This window comes from Lolium perenne, chromosome 3 (assembly GCF_019359855.2).
Source record: "Lolium perenne isolate Kyuss_39 chromosome 3, Kyuss_2.0, whole genome shotgun sequence".
NCBI lineage: Eukaryota > Viridiplantae > Streptophyta > Magnoliopsida > Poales > Poaceae > Lolium > Lolium perenne.
Genome location: NC_067246.2, coordinates 196,443,102 through 196,461,001, shown reverse-complemented (window position 1 = coordinate 196,461,001; position 17,900 = coordinate 196,443,102). Strand labels below are relative to the sequence as shown.

The window sequence follows — 17,900 nt, the reverse complement described above, 5'->3', positions numbered from 1 at the left end:
AATCATGGGTGGATCGGCTCTTTGAGCCGATTCACAGGACAACCTGAGAGCCGATCGAGGCTCGTATTTAATGTTTACGTGTATGCCATGCAGGAAACTAAGCGAGGCACATCCATCACCTTCCTGACCAGGTATAGGTCAGGTGGCACGCCTGCACCAAAGCATCGGACGTGCGTGCCGAGTCTTTGCGGGCCGTCGCTCGGAGGGACCAGGGCCAGCCGCGATCTGGGAGCCTCCCGGCTCTCTTGTGTTGCCCGTCGCTGCTCGCTGGTGGGTTTCGACCGCAACACATTCGCACGCCCGGTGGGACCGTCTTCGACATCAACCGCATCGCCATCTACATCTGAGATGGCGGACGGCACCCCATCACGTACGAGGATCGGCGAGGAACTCAAGAAGAAGTATGACGAGGTCAGCGATCCTCGAAGCCGACCTCATCGGCTCTTTTCACAGAACCCGCTCACATGGCATCAGGTGGAAAGGGTTCTCACCTGAAGGCGCGCTCGATGGAGTGGACCTGTCCGCCCCGTCAGAAGAACGCACCAGGTCCCTGCGTCAGGAGGTTAACTTTATGGTAGCTCATTCGCTACACCGCCATTCTGAGAGCCTGGTGAACACTTTGGAGCGTGTCGCTCTTCGGGTGATCCAGGAAAGCATGAGGCATCGCATACTCTCCGTCAGGACCAGCTCTCGGGACTTACCAAGGAGAGATGCCACTCCAGTCCCGTCCACCGCTGCCATTCGCGTTGGCAGCACCAGAAGTGCCGAGTTCACCGGCATACGTCGTCTACAAGATCGGTGGTGACCCTAGTGACTACCAGTTCTTGCATGAGGCGCCGAAGGAGATCCCTCACGGATACACGTGCACATACGTGCCAGACTGCAGTAACTGGGCACTCACAAACCAGACTGCAACAACAGGGACCTTTGGAACAACAGGAGGAACTTCGGGAACAGATCTTGAGAAGCAGACGTGGCTAGCTAAGTATGCCACTCCGACAAACCTCCAGAGCTCAGCTCCTGCAGTTGGCTCAGAGCTGGAAAAGCAAGCATGGCTGGCTAAGTATGCCACTCCGTGAATCTTCGAGTTCGACTCCTGCAGCCAGCACCGCGGATCAGATCAGTACCATCCTGAGAGACCAGTTCGGCATGGTGCCGAAAAGAAGGACAATCGGCTATTCCAAGCCGTACCCCAACGAGTACGAGTTGATCCCGCTACCACCCAAATATCGGCTCCCTGATTTCTCCAAGTTTAATGGATCAGATGGTTCCAGCTCCATCGAGCATGTGAGCCGATATTTGGCACAGCTGGGCACGATCTCAGCAGCAGATGAGCTGCGTGTGAGGTTCTTCGCACAGTCCCTCACAGGATCGGCTTTCGGGTGGTACACATCGCTGCCGCCAGACTCAATCCGGACGTGGAGGCAGTTGGAAGAGCAGTTCCACATGCAGTATCACTCAGAGGCTTCCGAGGCCGGCATTGCCGATCTAGCACAAATACGTCAGAAGCGTGGAGAAACTGTGGCAGAATACGTCCAGCGCTTCAGAACTGTTAGGAACCGATGTTATTCGGCTCGTGTGACTGAAAAAGAAGCAGTCGAGTTGGCAGTGGTGGGCCTTGCATCACCAATCAAGGATATGGCCACCCAAGCAGACTACCCTTCACTGGCGCCATGGTTCAGAAACTGTCGTTATATGAACAGCGCCACCCAGACTTGTACCAGGACAAATTCAAGCGTGCGGTAGTCCTGGTTGAGGCGGATGAAGACGGAGGCTCTGCGGGAGATCAAGAGGTAGCAGTGGCTGAATGGACTCGGGGGGCAACCCCCGTGTCCTGCAAATGGGTTAAGCCACCAGGTCCGCCCAGAGGGTTTGATTTTGACGTAACTAAAACTGAGCAAATCTTCGACCTCTTACTTAAGGAGAAGCAGCTGAAGTTACCCGAAGGCCTCAAAATCCCCACGGTACAGGAGCTGAACGGAAAGCCATACTGCAAATGGCATAACTCGTTCTCCCATACCACCAACGACTGCAGGGTGTGGCGTCAGCAGATCCAAATGGCGATAGAACAAGGACGTCTAATTTTCAACCAGTACGCCATGAAAGTCGACACTCACCCCTTCCCCGCCGTTAACATGGTGGAGTGCACTTACCCTGGAGGGTGCCAGCCAAGATTCTCGTTCAACATCAACATGGTAGGACCTGGACACCACTCTGGTAAGGACGGAGACGAGGGCAGCTGCTCTCGTAGCAAGGACACAGAGGAAGCCATTCCACGCGATCGGCTCCGTCACGATGGCAAGCGCTACATCACAGAGGGAGAAGTAAGGAATGTGAGATATCAGCGACCTCTCTCTGATCACCTCCTCAACAAGTGTGTGAGTCAATATGACCAACGCCGACGACCCAACGACGATGGTGAAAGAGACCGTCTGGCTAGCGATGCCAGGAGACATCGTCGGCGTGATCGCGATGAGGAGAAGTACGAGCGCCGTGCCAAGGAAAAGTCAAGGGAGCAAGACGACGAGGATAGGCACTAGGACTGTCCCTTCTTCAGACACTGCTGGGATTCAGGAATGAGCCGATTGCCTACCATCGGCAACTGCCCAGAATGTAGACAGAAGAGGAAGGATGCAGCTAACGTGTCTGTGTTCAAACGTCTAGGGCCTCTCCCGCCTCGGTACAAGCACGCTGAGTCCCCTCGGGTGGAAGATCTCGAGGATTTGGAAGACGATGATGAAGAAGAAGAAGACAGGTACCACCGGCCAAGGTGGTGCCCTGATGGACTCAGCCGTTCCCAAAAGCGTAGGGTTCAGCGACTGCGTGGCTTGGAGGAAGCCGAAAGGTTATACCTGCACACGCTAAGGAAGGCGCGGCCTGATCTGGCCGCGAAAATTCAGCGAACCCTGGATGAAGAGGGTCGACCACAAAAAATGGAGTGGCGCCCCAAGCAAAGGAAAGCCGATGATAAAACATCGGCTGGCACAAACATGGTGTTCATCCTTCCAACGGAGTTTAGTGCTCCAGGATTAGACGAGGCACCCGTGGCACAACTTGACTGCGGCCCACGGCCGGTTATCTTTGAGAAGCCACGAGAAAGAAGCTACAGACATCTGAAGGCCCTGTACTTGCGAGGTTATATCAATGGGCAGCCTGTCAACAAGATGCTGGTGGACACCGGAGCGGCAGTCAACATTATGCCATACTCCATGCTACGTCGGTTGGGACGCTCTAGCTCGGATCTGATCAAGACCAACGTGACACTGAGCGATTTCAACGGCCAAGCGTCTGACGCACAAGGGTGTTCTGAACGTGGATCTGACCGTAGGAAGAAAAACCATCCCTACGACGTTCTTTATTGTCGATAGCAAAAGTACCTATGCTGTCCTGCTGGGAAGAGATTGGATCCACGCCAACTGTTGCATTCCATCCACGATGCACCAATGCGTAATACAGTGGGATGGAGATGAGGTAGAGGTCGTCCATGCAGATGACTCAGCCGAGATTTCAACGGCTGGCATGAACGCTTGGGAGACAGCAGGCCAAGAGCCACTCTCAGGCATCAATTTGAACGACTGCGAGCGCATCGATATGACAAAGGATGGGGCTAGGCTGGTCTTATCCACCGGCCTGACCGTATAGCAAGAACAAGCCTATGGACAAACGTGGCGAGGCCGATCCTTGGGATCGGCCCCAAAGATCTATGAAGGGACATTGCAAAACCTTCATTGAGCGCCTCGATCAACGTGGAGGCCGATTCCAGCAATCGGCCAAAATTATCCTCACCACACATTCTGCCTGTGTTCAACGTCGATCTAATGGGCAGCGGTTTTACGTCGGCTGATGAGCTAGAAAATCAACATTAGTCCTACCGGTGCCGACGTGCAAATACAGTGCCTTGGCTAACTACAGAGCCGATATCCGCAGTTACCTGGCAGATTCGGCTCGGGGGGCACCTAATCAGATGAACATGTGTGCAGTGAAATATTGGGGGCCGATAGAAAAATCGGCCAGTAAAAAAAAATTCTCATGGTATACAGCCGATGCACGGACATCGACTTTAGAGCTAAGAAACAAAGCCGATGCACAGCCATCGACTCTAGTACAATTACACAAGATCTACCAGCTGCGTGTTCAAGACACGGATTTCGACCAGGTCGGTTTTCAGTTCAGCCTCAAGGCTAACCTCCAACTTTTTACTCATTAGGCCGTCGGTGTTTCGTCTGCAATATCGGCTTTCAAAGGAAGAAAAGGTGATCGGCTCCGGTGTATCTACCGTCGGCCTGGCTAAGTTGGCCACTTTCTCAGCTACGCTCGTAGGAATGACTAGGACCTCTGCATGGTGGCTGTCTCAATTGCCTGAGTTCAAGGCCCTTGGACTGAACTGTGTATCCTCGCCACTGTTCTCACCTTAACTGAGGCTCGGGGGGCAGCTGATTTGGTAGACACTCTGTTTTTGGGAGCCGATTGGAGTTGCATCGGCTGACCCTGCATCATAACCTCCTTCGAAAGCGGTGAGTTGTTGCAGAAGAAGACTACTAGAGCTGCGGAAAGGAGCCTGAAAGGGAAGCCGTCGTCATCTACAGGGTTTGGACCGTCCTGTTGCTGCAAAAAAAATGGAGGAGACTGGATTCTCAAAACAGCCGATGAACAGCCATCGGCTATAGGATTGCAAAGTATTATGGTCAGATATCAAATTACAGTCTGAATTTGAGAAGTGCTTGACTGACGGTCTAATTGGTATCTGAGTCTGGCTTCATGGGCATCTGAGGCGAAAAGTCCGATACGTTGCTATCGGTCTTGGTGCGGCAAACGGAAGACTTGAAATTGGATTAATTGAGAGTCAAATTGGAAGAACAATTCTTATTGATTCAAAGGAGCGGCTTTACAAGAAAGAGCCGATGGCTCTCAAAAGGGGGATCCGATGCCTAGTGCACTGCTACTACTAGTCCTACACTAATTGGCCCCTGTTCTAGGGGTCATCGCTGTCCTCATCGTCGCCATTGTAGCTGCCGTCGGCGCTGCTTCCAGAGAGTTCCTCGTCGCTGCTGCCCCAGCCCTCGGCCGGAGCCTCTTCTTCCTCGTCATCATCATCATCCTCGCTGTCCGCCCAAGCGCGGAAGCGCTTCGCCGGCGGATACCCAGCGGAGGAGGAGGAATCATCCTCCTCCTCTTCCTCTTCTTCCTCTGCTTCTTCTTCTTCCTCCTCCTCGTCGGAGGAGGTGGAGTTCGCCCAGGAATGGAGGTCGTCTTCGCTCTCGCTCTTCAGTTCCCCTTCGATGAGGAACTCGAGGTCATCCTCCCCATCGGTCAGAGGTAAGTCACCATCTGACCCGACGAGTGCTTCGGGTGGGCCATCTGGCACGGGATCAAAGTTCCACTCCTGCTCGCTCGAAGAGGAAGATTGGAGAGAGAGGCCTGAGGAGATGGAGGAAGAGGAAGACATTGCTACAGGGAAAGAGGGTTTTTTAGGTGCCGATGGCCGGAGCAGAGCAAGGGGACGAAGTGGCAAACCGTTCGGCACGGTTAAATAAAGGGGGTATAGTGGAGATTTAATGCCACAGCAGTTTCCGAGGAAGTGGTGCCCAACAAAAAAGTTTTTGCCAGGTCACGCGGAGAAGTGGAAAAGGCAAGGCATCATGATGAAGGATACTGCGACGGTTCTGCCACGACATGACCCGACGAAGAAAAAAGCGGAGTGATTTCGGAATTATCAATTCCAAAACCAGGGGAGCATGTGTTATCACCAGAATTTGACCGAATCAGAGGTGGGCCGCGATCAAGATGGGCTTGAAGGATATACATGGAAGAATATACGTGAATCGGCCTTATATGCAAAGTTTGGGCTAGTTTGCCCGTGTATCTGTAATATAGTAGGATACGTATCGATTAGGATAGAGTTTGGCTCGTGCCCGGTTGGGATTATTCCCACGATTAGAAAGTCTACGGACTATAAATATGTATCTAGGGTTTATGAAATAAACAACAATCACGTTCACCACAAACCAATCTAGGCGCATCGCCAACTCCCTTGTCTCGAGGGTTTCTTCCGGGTAAGCATCATGCTGCCTAGATCGCATCTTGCGATCTAGGCAGTACAAGTTTATTCGCTGTTCATGCGTTGCTCGTACTGAAGCTTTTTTGATGGCGAGCAACGTAGTTATCTTAGACGTGTTAGGGTTAGCATTGTTCCTCGTATCATATGCTGTCGTCGTGCAACCCTGAGACGTCTAGCCGCCCTTACGCCTATCTTAGGTGTAAGGGCGGCACCCCGCTTGATCATTATTTAGTAGATCCGATCCGTTATGATTGCTCCTTGTTCGTCAAGGATTAGTTTAATATCTGCATAGTTAGGCCTTACAAACGGATTGAAGGATCCAGTGGCGCGTAGGGTGTAGTTTGCTAGCCCTAGACAGGATGTTCCGGGGATCAACCTCGTGTTGATTTTTAGGCCTTATCTAGGGACGGTTTACGATCACCGTGCGTGGCCGCCAGGCTCAATCACGAGTAGGATGTTCCGATTATGTGGTGAAAACCCTAAATCGTAGTAGATCGTTTTAGCTCTATATTGATCAAGCAGGACCACCATATATTCGTACACCTCGTGCGAATCATGGGTGGATTGGCTCTTTGAGCCGATTCACAGGACAACCTGAGAGCCGATCGAGGCTCGTATTTAATGTTTACGTGTATGCCATGCAGGAAACTAAGCGAGGCACATCCATCACCTTCCTGACCAGGTATAGGTCAGGTGGCACGCCCTTGCACCAGCATCGGACGTGCGTGCCGAGTCTTTGCGGGCCGTCGCTCGGAGGGACCAGGGCCAGCCGCAGTCCTGGGAGCCTCCCGGCTCTACTGTGTTGCCCGTCGCTGCTCGCCGGTGGGTTTCTGACCGCAACAAGATCTCAACTAGAAACGGGGAGCAGCCCTAGAGAACATCTCTAGCATATATCCCTTAAAAGGGGGTTTGGGTCAAAACCTTAAAAATCGGATCGACATAAGAATTGCCTACCCTTTAAATTTTTTTTAAAGCCCGCCTTAAATCGGCCCCTCCGAACGATATGTGTGGTGGGCGGAGGCGGATTTACGGCCAAAATCTTGCAGAATTGTCCACCGCCCCTCCACTTTTCCGCCACCAAATTCACCAAATACCCACCAAATTCGGAACCAGACCATCTTATCCACAATGTTCCCGCCTCGGGAGGATTATTCATCCTGGGGGCGGGGAGTTCCCGAGCCGCCGCGGAGCTCCGAAGAGAATGAGGAAGCTGAGCACCGCTGGCGATTCTGCCGAAGAGAGCACAGATATGCATAGGCCTCTCACGGTCTAGCGGCTCTCACTCGACAAGGTGGGTGGGATGTGCTCCATAAGATCTGCCTTCATGCGGTCCTCTGTACTTGCGCAAACTGACCGACGGAGGTGGAGCTATGTAGGCGATGGTGGAGGAGCACGAGTCCGGAAGCATAAGCTAGCTGGTGCTGGCGCAAGCGGTTGAAGAGGGTAAGTATAAGTTGGCATGGGTGGTAGAGGATACTGCGGCTCGCTAGAGGATATCATTAGATGATCTTTGTGTCGGCCGATGCTTTTCTCTGAAATTCACAGTATAAGTTTATGGCATATGTTGTGGTGCGTGAGATCATACAAAAAAAAACTGGATTTAAGGGTACCTTATACCAGTTCTAAGGTATGCCGTTTTAAGATATTTATCAGAAATGCTCTTAGGTGAACAATGCCCGCACTGGCAACATTTTGTTTCGTTACAGAATAAACATGTCGTATTGGAAAATGATTCGCGCAAAGATACAAACGTAATATTCATGGTTTATTCTTTTTTTTTTTTCAAACCAGACAGTGCATACACATTATATTCCGTATGCATTCCTCACATTACATCCTCATCACTGCAAACTTTGCTCCAAGGATATCGGCGCGCCTTCGTTCCTACGGTATGTGTGCAACTGCAACCATTGTAATTACACCGAGCAGCTGCATGCTTCCCATCATCTGTGGAAGCTATTTTGTCCAAGAGACAGAGAAGTATTATGTACAGCTATGGAGCTAGCTATACGTAACAGAGAGCACAGCGCGCGGGATCTAAGGCTCTGCTTTGCCTTTGGTCACCGATGTCTCTGTGGTGGAGTCGGAGTCGGAGTTGGGTGACTTGGAGACGGAGAGCACGAGGTCCTTCATGTCGGAGCTGGAGGAGCGGAAGTGCGCGAGAATCTTGCTGAACTTGGGCTTCCTCCGGGTGATGGCGATGGAGACGTCGTTGGGGAAGAGGTCCCTGAGCACGAAGACGTGGAACATGGTGGTCACCAGCAGGCCGGCGACGGTGACGGTGGCGATGCCCGAGAGCCCGATCGAGAGCGTCCGCGTCAGCAAGTTGGTCACCTCCGTGGCGTACGTGATGGTCGCGATGGACGCGCCAGTCATCGGGAAGGTGTAGGCCCACCAAGCCAGCGAGAACCGGAATCCTCTGAAGAAGTTGATGCGCACAGCCAGTGACATGTAGAGGAAGAGCGCGATGAAGTATGCTACCCGGGCGCCGTTGTCGAACTTGCCATTAATCTTTGCCCAGGCCATGGATGCAACGCTGGGCGCGGCGACGAAGAGGAAGAAGACCGGGTGAAGTTCCTTGGGGAGCGTGACGTTGGTAGGGAGGCGCTGGTAGAGCGTGACGAAGAGGACGATGTAGTGTGCGAGGCCGACGGCGAAGAAGAAGATGGGGCCCTCGCGGAGGCCCATCTTGGCGCCGAGCAACGCGCCGACGAAGTTGCCGACGATGGAGAGGTGGTTGGACGGGTTGGCCACCTTGGACAGCCGGCGCTGGCCTCCGGACATCCACTGGCCGTAGATCTTGAGCTCCAGGCAGAAGATGGGCGCCATGAGCAGGTACCAGACGCCGTGGTGCACCTGGGTCATCTCTATCGGCGCGCCCTGCACGAGGAAGAGGCAGGCGATCCACGGCGCGAAGAAGAAGTTGGCGCGGATCGGGTGGTAGAACTCGCGGCGGACGGCCTCGAAGTAGAAGACGACCTTGATCAGGTAGATGCAGGAGACGAGCCCCATCAGGGCCAGCGAGACGTACCACAACACGTGCGCCACCGTGAGGCTGACGTGGAGGAACGCCGTCGGCGGCGCCGTCGCCAGCGCCTTCCACAGGATTGCCTGGCTGCTGACGCCGAGCACCATCCCGAAGGCGCTGATAGGGAACCGCAGCAGGAAGGGCCACTTCTCGTCGCTCGGCAGCACCGCCACCTCCGTCGACTGCACGTAACGCACAAAAATAACTTTTAGCCTTCATCGACGACATAAACACGTGCGTCCACGATTCTGGTGTCTAGCTCTAGCCAGTGACTAACAGGTTAATTACACACTGCTTCCTTACCCTGAGAGTGTCGAGCTCGGGCCCTTCGAGGGCGTCAAAGTATCGGTCGGTGCCCGGAACCTGGTCGGTCTCCTCGGATATGTTGGAGTCGGGGGAGTGGAGGTCGATGGGGTGACCACGCAGGTTGGAGAGCTGCCGCTCGAGGCGGCCGGAGAAGGTCTTGAAGGGGTCGAACCGCTTGTCGCGCGTGGTGTCGGCCCGCCGCGGCGGTTCGTTCAGCAGCTTGGACGCGTGGAGGATGGGCTGCGAGTGGAACCGCGTCTGCTTCAGTAGCCGCGGGGAGCTCGCCTCGGCCTCCCGCCCGGCCGGCTTGGTCACGGCAGGAGCCTCGTCGCGGCGCACGGACGACGCCGTCCTTAACTGCGAGAGGTGGAACCCCGACGGCGAGGCCGGCATGCTGAGCGAGAGGGCGTAGGGTATGTGCGCGTCGTCGTAGGCGGGCACGGCGGCAACCGGTGGCGGGGTTGCCGGCGCCGGGATGGTGATGACGGTGTCGTGGCCAACGCAGTCGAAGCCGGCTATCGTCCGCGACGGGACCTGGATGAACAGCGACGGGAGGGATTCTCTGGAGGACTGCTCGTTGAGCTGGGAGGCCATTCTGATCTGCACGTCTCTTCCCAACTCCATGCCGATGATCAAGAAAGCTGAAGAATTGTGCAGAGAACTCCAGTTAGCAAACTAAGCATGCCGCCAGAAGAAGACCAACAGAAAGCACCTACAGTATATCAAGAAACTGAAGCATGTAAATCAAGCACCGCAATACCAGACACACCAATTCGGCCGTAGCACTGTTGGGCATTCCCGTAAGGCGAGCCTTGCCATATCGATCTCGATCCTATCCTACTCCTACTCCTACTCCTAGCAGTGCATCCTTACCTGGAGAACTACGAGACGGTTCTGATTTTTCCGTGACCCCCGGAAGCAAGTATGGGACTGTCAAGTTGCAGCTCCGCTCGGTGCTCCATTTATAGAGCTAGCAAAGTATGGAAAACTCCAAGCGACGATTCCTTTATTTTCGGCATGCGCGCGCGCGCCTGAACGCTAATGGTGTGTGCATGCCAGCGGACCGGCAGAGCACGCCGGCGGCCGGCGACGGCGACGGCCGCATGCCATATATCGCGAAGGTTCGGTGTACCGCCAAGGGCCGTCGCCGTCCGCCGCAGAAAAGCTTGCCTGTTTCACCCTGTCAAAGTTTGACACGCGCGCGCGACTTCCTCACGAGAAGATCTTCTTCACGGTCTGCTTCCATGACACAGTGCTACGGCATCAGGTCAATGGATCGTAAGCCTTTTCCGGTCACTTTCGATAATCTGCTCGGCGCAAAGGTAGTACGATAAAAGCGCGAAGCAGCGCCCCCAGAATCATTTTCTTAACGGAAGAACAGCGAAACTCAATACGGCAGCCAATAGAAAGACTTACATGCGAATAAGGTCGCAAACACTGTGACATCCATGTGATTTCGCTTACGTTAATCGTAAGTTAAGTTGCATCAAGCTATCTGCACCATAAGCGCACGTACGGGAGTTCAAGTGATAGCCACAAGTTTTGACGTTTCCGCACAGGCCGGAGCCATGGAACTCGTGTGTAGAAACCCAACATGTACTCATGGCCAGCTAAAGCCGGACAGGCTAGTTAGACACAGGATGTACACATGAACTAAGATAAAATCTTTGACCTGTTGCCCTGAGAATAACCACTGTGATGTTGCAATCTGGCTAGTAGCTAGCTAGCTATACACTGTGGAAACTATAGTTAACTACAGATCAGATCAGGCACGTCATATTCTGTCAGCTTGTAAACCGGTGTTTCCGTGTATCACCGGATTGGGCCTACCTTCCCTAGATGTGACCCAGAATTGCATCTCCCCTCGATCATAGGCAGACTACTCCTTTTAATTAAGTTAAGAGTCAGCATCCTCTAAGTTTGATCAGTGTTATATAAAATATATGTGAACTTACAATATCAAATCAATATTAGTATATTTATTGCATAATACATTTTTATGATATATTATTTTCATTTTCTAGATGTTTGTTTTTTCTCTTTATATTTAGACAAACTTTATAATTAAGTTCCGAGGCCAGGCTATGTTCCCCATTTCGAAAAAATACTTAGAAAAACTTCATAAATTTTCAATTTTTACTAGCTTTATAAGCATTATTCATCAGAGACTAATTGTTAGTACATAGTATTCCTAGCAAGCTACAAGCTACGCCTAGTACACGTATTGATGCTCCCAGCCACATGGCATGAGCCATGCAACAAGGAGAACGGGAGCCCGACAGGCCAGCGGAGCTAATGGTATAGCTTGCTAGGAAAACAAATCAAATATATACGTATATGTGATAGACAAGAAGAAAGAACACTTTCTGCTTCTTCTAGCAACCACAACTACAAAGCACCCACAAAATATGACATGACACGAAAGCATGGGCACCAGCATGGGCAGCTATAACGCATGGATGTGCATGCATATGCTCCTAGGATCTATCCATTATTTACCTGTTGGGGCCGGGGAATCAGCTTGGGCCTTGGGGGATCGAAGAGATGGATTGTCGAAAGGCAACGAACGAGAGAAAGATGCTAGCTATAGCTATATAGTAGCAGCCAAACAATCTTTTTTTCGAAAAGTGTAGCGAAGACAAACAATCGATGCTATCCGAGATAAAGGTGTGTGTGGTGGCTGCAAGGGTTGCATTGGGTGTATATATAGAGTTAGCCAAGCATGTCTAGGTAGCTGGTGGGTGGTATGTCCTTTATTAATACTACCTCTGTTTCAATAAACAAGGCATCCTCGTTTTACATATTTTTTGTTTGATTAATAATTACTTCAAATAGATAAAAGATTGTTTGCATGAAATTAGTATGATTGAAAAGTGTGTTTCAATACGAATCCAACAATACTAATTACACATAATATAATAAAGATTTTGTTGCTCAATTTTTATGGTCAAAATTTGTCTTGGAATACGTGTGCGTCTTATTCCTTGAAACGGAGGTAGTAATACAGTACTGTACTAGTAGTCGAGAGAGATAAAAGGAAGGAATTAATTGTTGGAAAAAAAGGGAGTTCCGGCCAATTGTCGGATGACAGCGTGGAAATTAAGAGAAATGTGGCGAGTCAAAGGTTGAAAGCGCGCACCTAGGGCCGAAATCCAGGCCGTCTCCTTGACCCGTACTAGTACTAGTAGAACGGATGCTTAGTCTGCCCTTCGTGTGTCCACGTGATTTCAGCTCTGCTCAACACTCTACCATCAACCGTCGCTACCGTTCATACGAAAACCCTGGTATGGAGGCGCATTCACTAGCCGGCCTATATATCACGTACGTACGCGTACGGGTACAAGGGCGGGAGAAGCAAAAAATCGCAGTTCGTTGTTGTGACTTTGGCGGCACTACATTATGGCTTGGAATAAGATGTTTGGAACTTTGGCTTGGAATAAGATGTTTGAGACTTTGGCATGCGCCATGCAAGAACGACCAAGAGAACCGACAGGAGGGCATGCAGAGCTAACGCTTGCTTTCCAGGTAAGCAAAACAAACATGTATATACGAAATAAGAAGCAAAACCCCCAAGTTTCTCTAGCAACCACAACTTAAGAGTACCAGAAAAATTATGACACCAACGAATGGATAGCTACACAAAAGTCTAATACTATATGGATGTTCCTAGGATCTATCAACTTACCTCTTGGCCTTGCGAAATTGTTCAGGGGAATTGATGGGTTGTGATCTTGTGGAAAGGCAATGAGAGCGAGAGGAAATGTCCAATGTGATGCTTGCTTGAGAAGCAGTTCACTGGATAGTCTTTTAAAAAATAAAAAATAAAAAGAGGAGCCAAAACAAACGATGGATGGGATGCTATATAATGGCGGTGTGGTGGCTATAAGAGTTACAATGTGTGTATATACGTAGTATTATAGAGGTAGCCAAGTAGAATCGAAATTGGCCTAGGTAGCTGGTGAGTGTATATTTTATACTATATCAAAAAGATGAGAAAGAACTAGTGCAAGGCGGGAAAAACTAGTGGAAGACAGAGTGGAAAAAAGAAAGGTGGCCAGTCAAAGGAACAAAACGCGAGCTTGCCTGGCAGCCGTGTGTCCGGCTGCTCCTCAGGCCCACATCCATGCCCTCGATTTGACCAGTAGAATGGATGTTTAGCTTACCCTAGAACCATGTGTGCCAGTGTGTATTACTCCATCCCTCCATGTGTGTTATTCATGCGAAATAGTGGTACAGACGAGGCGCATTTCCTAACATTCTATCACTTCTATTTCAAAAATAAGTATTACGGATTTGCCTCCACATAAATGTATCTAGATGTATTTTAGTATGTAGATATATCTAGTATATCTGATAAACCTACAATACTTTTATTTTGGAACGGAGGGAATAGTTTCTTACAAGTGGGTGCAAGTTTTGCCGAGGTATCACGTGTACGGAAAAAGGGTGACGGGATCGAGAGGAGAAAAAAGGGACTTGTGATGCTGACGGCCAGTATAATCGTCTTCTCAAGAATCAGAAGTGAATGCCGTACATAGATGTTTGGAATTTTGGGTCGCTCAAAGAGAGAGAAAAACGTTACTCTGCACTTTTTGAGACTTCAGAGGACTAATTAACTAGAACTTGCAGCTTGTATGCTCCAACCTTACTTAAATGTTAAGAAACAAAAATCAGAAAAGTTATTTGCGACCTTATCATGGACGATTATATTGTCCCATGAAATTAATTTGCATAGTGGGGTTCAATTCTTATTCTGGTGGTGTCGGCCGCTCTAGCTACTTGATGGTCTGCAGTCTGCACACTCTGCTCTGTCTTTTTCCAGAATACATTTTGACGCCCTCTACTATAACTCACTCTTTCTTGGCTGCTAAGAGTTGATGAGACGAATATTCCCAGCATCACCATGGAGCGGCGCAAAATTCAACTCATCTTTACATATGATTTTCTTACGTACAAGGAAAAATTAAAAACATCTTTACATCATGGTTTGAATACCAACTCTCTAGAACAAGCTAGTACTGTTAACTCGTGTATCTAAATTTTGATTCCCATACTACAACAAGAGGCAACCGATTTAGACTACACCACGCAAGTGAATAAATGTATCATGCATCATGTTTCAAAAAAAGAAGTACCATGCACAGTGCACAGAAATAGTATTGCACCGTTACTTGTATTTGGTAGCTATCTCGAACTTTGATTAAAGGACTCGAAAGCAGCTGGTGCATGTTTGGAAGGTAGCCATGATGGGGACATCAGCGAGAAAATGAGCGTAGCCTAAACAAATCCCATCAGACAGAGATGCATATCACTGAAATATTTAAGGACAAGACCCTCTCTCCGTGTTGATCAATCTTTGAATTCGGACTTTTGGAAGATTTTGCTCTCCAACCAACCGCATGCAAAGAAATTTGTTTGACCGCAACGTGATGCTCGATCGTTTATATAGTTAGTATAGTTTATATATTGGGATATTCACTTTGGCTCATAGGAGCATTTGCTCCCATTATGTGAATCAACATTTCGAAGTGTCAAAAAATTTAAAATAAAATTTTACATGTACATCTACACATTTTATGTTCGTACACAAGTTTTCAAAAAAAAACTAATTTTTTTGTGGCTCCTATAAAAAGACAAATTTTGATGCTATAACATGACTACGTACAAGACATTTTTTTGTCTTTTTTTGTACAAGCCACATAAAATTCTGTTTCTCCACGAAAACTTGTGCACTAACATAGAATGTCATGATGTACACCAAAAAAATTATGTCAGAATTTTGTGTCATTTTTAAAATTATTTTTTAATTATTTTGTATAATGGGAGCATTTCCTCCTATGAGCCAAAACGCCTCCTCCATATATATTTTATATTTAAGTAAGAAGAAATGAACAATACATAGAAACAGAAAAAAACTTTCATATTATATGCAGTACGTCAGGCTCCAAGATTTAATTAATGTAAGTCGTCGAACAAGTACTGAACACGTGGTGATATATATAGACCAGTTAAGTAACAGTAGCACACGCTCTCAATATTAATTAAATGCATTTCTCATTAATCATTATTCAGTTTATTTTAAGCCACAAACACGTCATGGTTTCAACAGTGACTATCCCTTGGTCGTATTTATCAATCAGTGGTGGATATTTGTGGCCTTTTGATGATTTTTTTTTCTCATAATTCTGTATACCATACTGATAATATTGGATGCTTCTAGTGGTGACTTAGAAATAGTTATTTTCTCTGCTCGGCGAGAAATGAAAAAAATCATATATGGTTGCATGAGAGCACCTTCCAGTTTAGGTTTTGTGTTTTCACTATGATATTTAATACCTTTATTAAGCACACATTAAGTATTAGTTTCGGCAGAATAGTATATCACAGCTCAATAACCAAAACACATTATATACAAATGCTGGATTAATACACCAACACATATACTTCGCAGGTAGTTTATCAATCTGGGGGTTTAAACCACCTTAGGAACGGTGATCTTAATAATTTTCTTTGAGCGAAAGGCAATGTTTACATCAACAGCGAGGTGTTCGTGCCGACTTGGCCAATCTCAATACGCGCCAGATCGGGTCTCTTGGATATACTCCAAATGGGTAGGATCTACATGCATTGCGTTTATATGGATATGTCTTTATCTGTACTGTGTTTTTTTTTTAAATCTCCAAGTGAAAGAGATAAGAATTTTGTCTGATACTAGAAGTCAAGTGATTGATGGAAGTAACCAGAACCTATGCATCACTGGTTGCAAGCTGAGCCAAGTAACTTATACGATACATCACGGCAGAGACAGTGACTGATCGACTTGGTAGGAGAATACCATACTACGCATAGCACAACAGGATGCACACCGATCAGTGCTAATGGTGGACAGCTACTACAACATTAGTCAACTCACGAGTACATGCCGTACGACGCACTTAACTAATCTCGACGAAGACGACCGTAGCTCGGTCGAGCAAGCGGACAAGGGACAGGACGGTGCAAACAACATCCGCACGTAAACGACAGGCAGATCGAGCTAGCACCCGATCCTTTGAGCGTGGGTCGTTCACGTCCCCGTCGACCGATCGCATCCCGTAATCCCCAGGGCAGCTTAAACTAAGCGGGACGCGGCAGGTATCCATCAACTTGAAGCGGGAAGTGCATGGCGTATATTACTAGCTAGCGCGGTACATACCTGGCTAGTAGTGCCGGGCCGCTACTCTCCAAGCTCAATGCCGTGCAACTTGTTTGACCGCTGCATGCGCGGACGTCGGCGGCGGCGGCGATCTTCCGATAAGATCTGGCCGGCGAACAATGAACTGCGCTGGGAGAGTGTGTGGGAGATGGGGGAAGGAGGCGAGAAGCTGGTTAGCTGGCACTAGTGCTTCTCGCACTCTGCTGAGCTCGAGAGAACCCCTTCCTTTATAGGGGAGCGGGCGATAAAGATCATTAGCAGATGCGTCAATGACGATCGACAAGGGAATTAATGCGCATGATTGTGAGAACATAACCGGCAATTCCGGGGAGGGATTTTTAGGTCTTGCACGATAGAGATCAGGGGTTTGTGCCTTGCGACATGGATCGTAGTACGACGTCGGTGAGTGGCGATGAGCAAGTGGACGCCACCGATCTGCGTCAGGGGCCAAGTGGCCATTTTCTTGAAACGAGGCCAGTGGGCATTTTCGTGGATGCCAACTGCCAGGTAGGATCTAGCTCCTGTACTATACCGTGAGGCTTCTACTCGGGAAGGTTCTAGTCTTGGCCTTGGCAGAGTCGAAAAGTTATTATTGGATCCAGATTTGATGGTCGATTCTGCGTCAAGTCCGACGTTAGCTTGGATTGAAAGTGGGCACGAATGCACTGTCGCAGTGGGGGAATTTGTGTTCGCATGTGCTCATTAGCTAGGCTGGCCATAGTACAGTAGTATTATCCATATGATACAAGTCTATGATACTATCTTCATAGTGGTTAGTATCATCTAGCAATAGTATCATAATTTCATGATATTTAATTATTTGTAGAATCTCAATGCAATTGTGTGTATAGAATGTATTTGACATTAAATTTTCTAGTTTCATGTGCTATGATACAGTATCATATTATGATACCACTAGCATATCTCTCTTCATTAATTATAACATAACATCCAATTTTTGCCAAGGTGGCATGCATGATATTCCTTAACTAGCAGTATGGCTAGCCTTAGGGGTTTCGAGTATGACATGCACCGATTGACGTCACTCGGTTACTAAGGGCATCTCCAACGGGGGAGACCTAAATGAGGGCGTTCGTGCGTCCGGTTGTGACCGTTTGGGTAGCCGCGTGGACACGTGGATATCCACATATCTGTTTGGATCGCACGCTGCACCCAACGCGGCGACCCAAAAAAGGTGCCACGTGGCTCGTCTTCCTTGAACGGCCCCGTGCCATTGCGGGCCTCAACGGGATAGAAATGACGGGCAGGAGAATGCGCGGGAAAGTTCCGCGCGCGAAAGGGCACCAGGGCGC

At 49.1% G+C, this 17,900-nt stretch overlaps 1 protein-coding gene across 3 annotated transcripts; it reads right to left on the bottom strand.

The window, feature by feature from the left end:
• Positions 1 to 7,811: 7,811 nt before the first annotated feature.
• LOC127343004 (S-type anion channel SLAH2) lies at positions 7,812 to 16,775 on the bottom strand. 3 transcript variants are annotated; one of them, XM_051369072.2, is made up of 3 exons: positions 16,588 to 16,775; positions 9,390 to 10,033; positions 7,812 to 9,268 (listed from the first exon to the last, which is right to left on the bottom strand). In XM_051369072.2, the coding sequence occupies exons 2-3, from the start codon at positions 10,014 to 10,016 to the stop codon at positions 8,096 to 8,098; spliced, it is 1,800 nt and encodes a 599-aa protein (XP_051225032.1). In that variant the 5' UTR covers positions 10,017 to 10,033; positions 16,588 to 16,775; the 3' UTR covers positions 7,812 to 8,095. The 3 variants fall into 3 exon arrangements, with proteins under 3 accessions (XP_051225032.1, XP_051225033.1, XP_051225034.1); XM_051369073.2 differs by lacking the exon at positions 16,588 to 16,775 and adding an exon at positions 10,266 to 10,371; XM_051369074.2 differs by lacking the exon at positions 16,588 to 16,775 and adding an exon at positions 10,162 to 10,306.
• Positions 16,776 to 17,900: the final 1,125 nt, after the last annotated feature.

Excerpts from the sequence above, each read along its gene's own strand:
- LOC127343004 (XM_051369072.2), bottom strand. The coding sequence starts at position 10,016 with ATGGAGTTGGGAAGAGACGTGCAGATCAGAATGGCCTCCCAGCTCAAC. Across the intron at positions 9,269-9,389 it reads CCGAGCTCGACACTCTCAGG|TCGACGGAGGTGGCGGTGCT; the intron begins GTAAGGAAGCAG and ends CGTTACGTGCAG.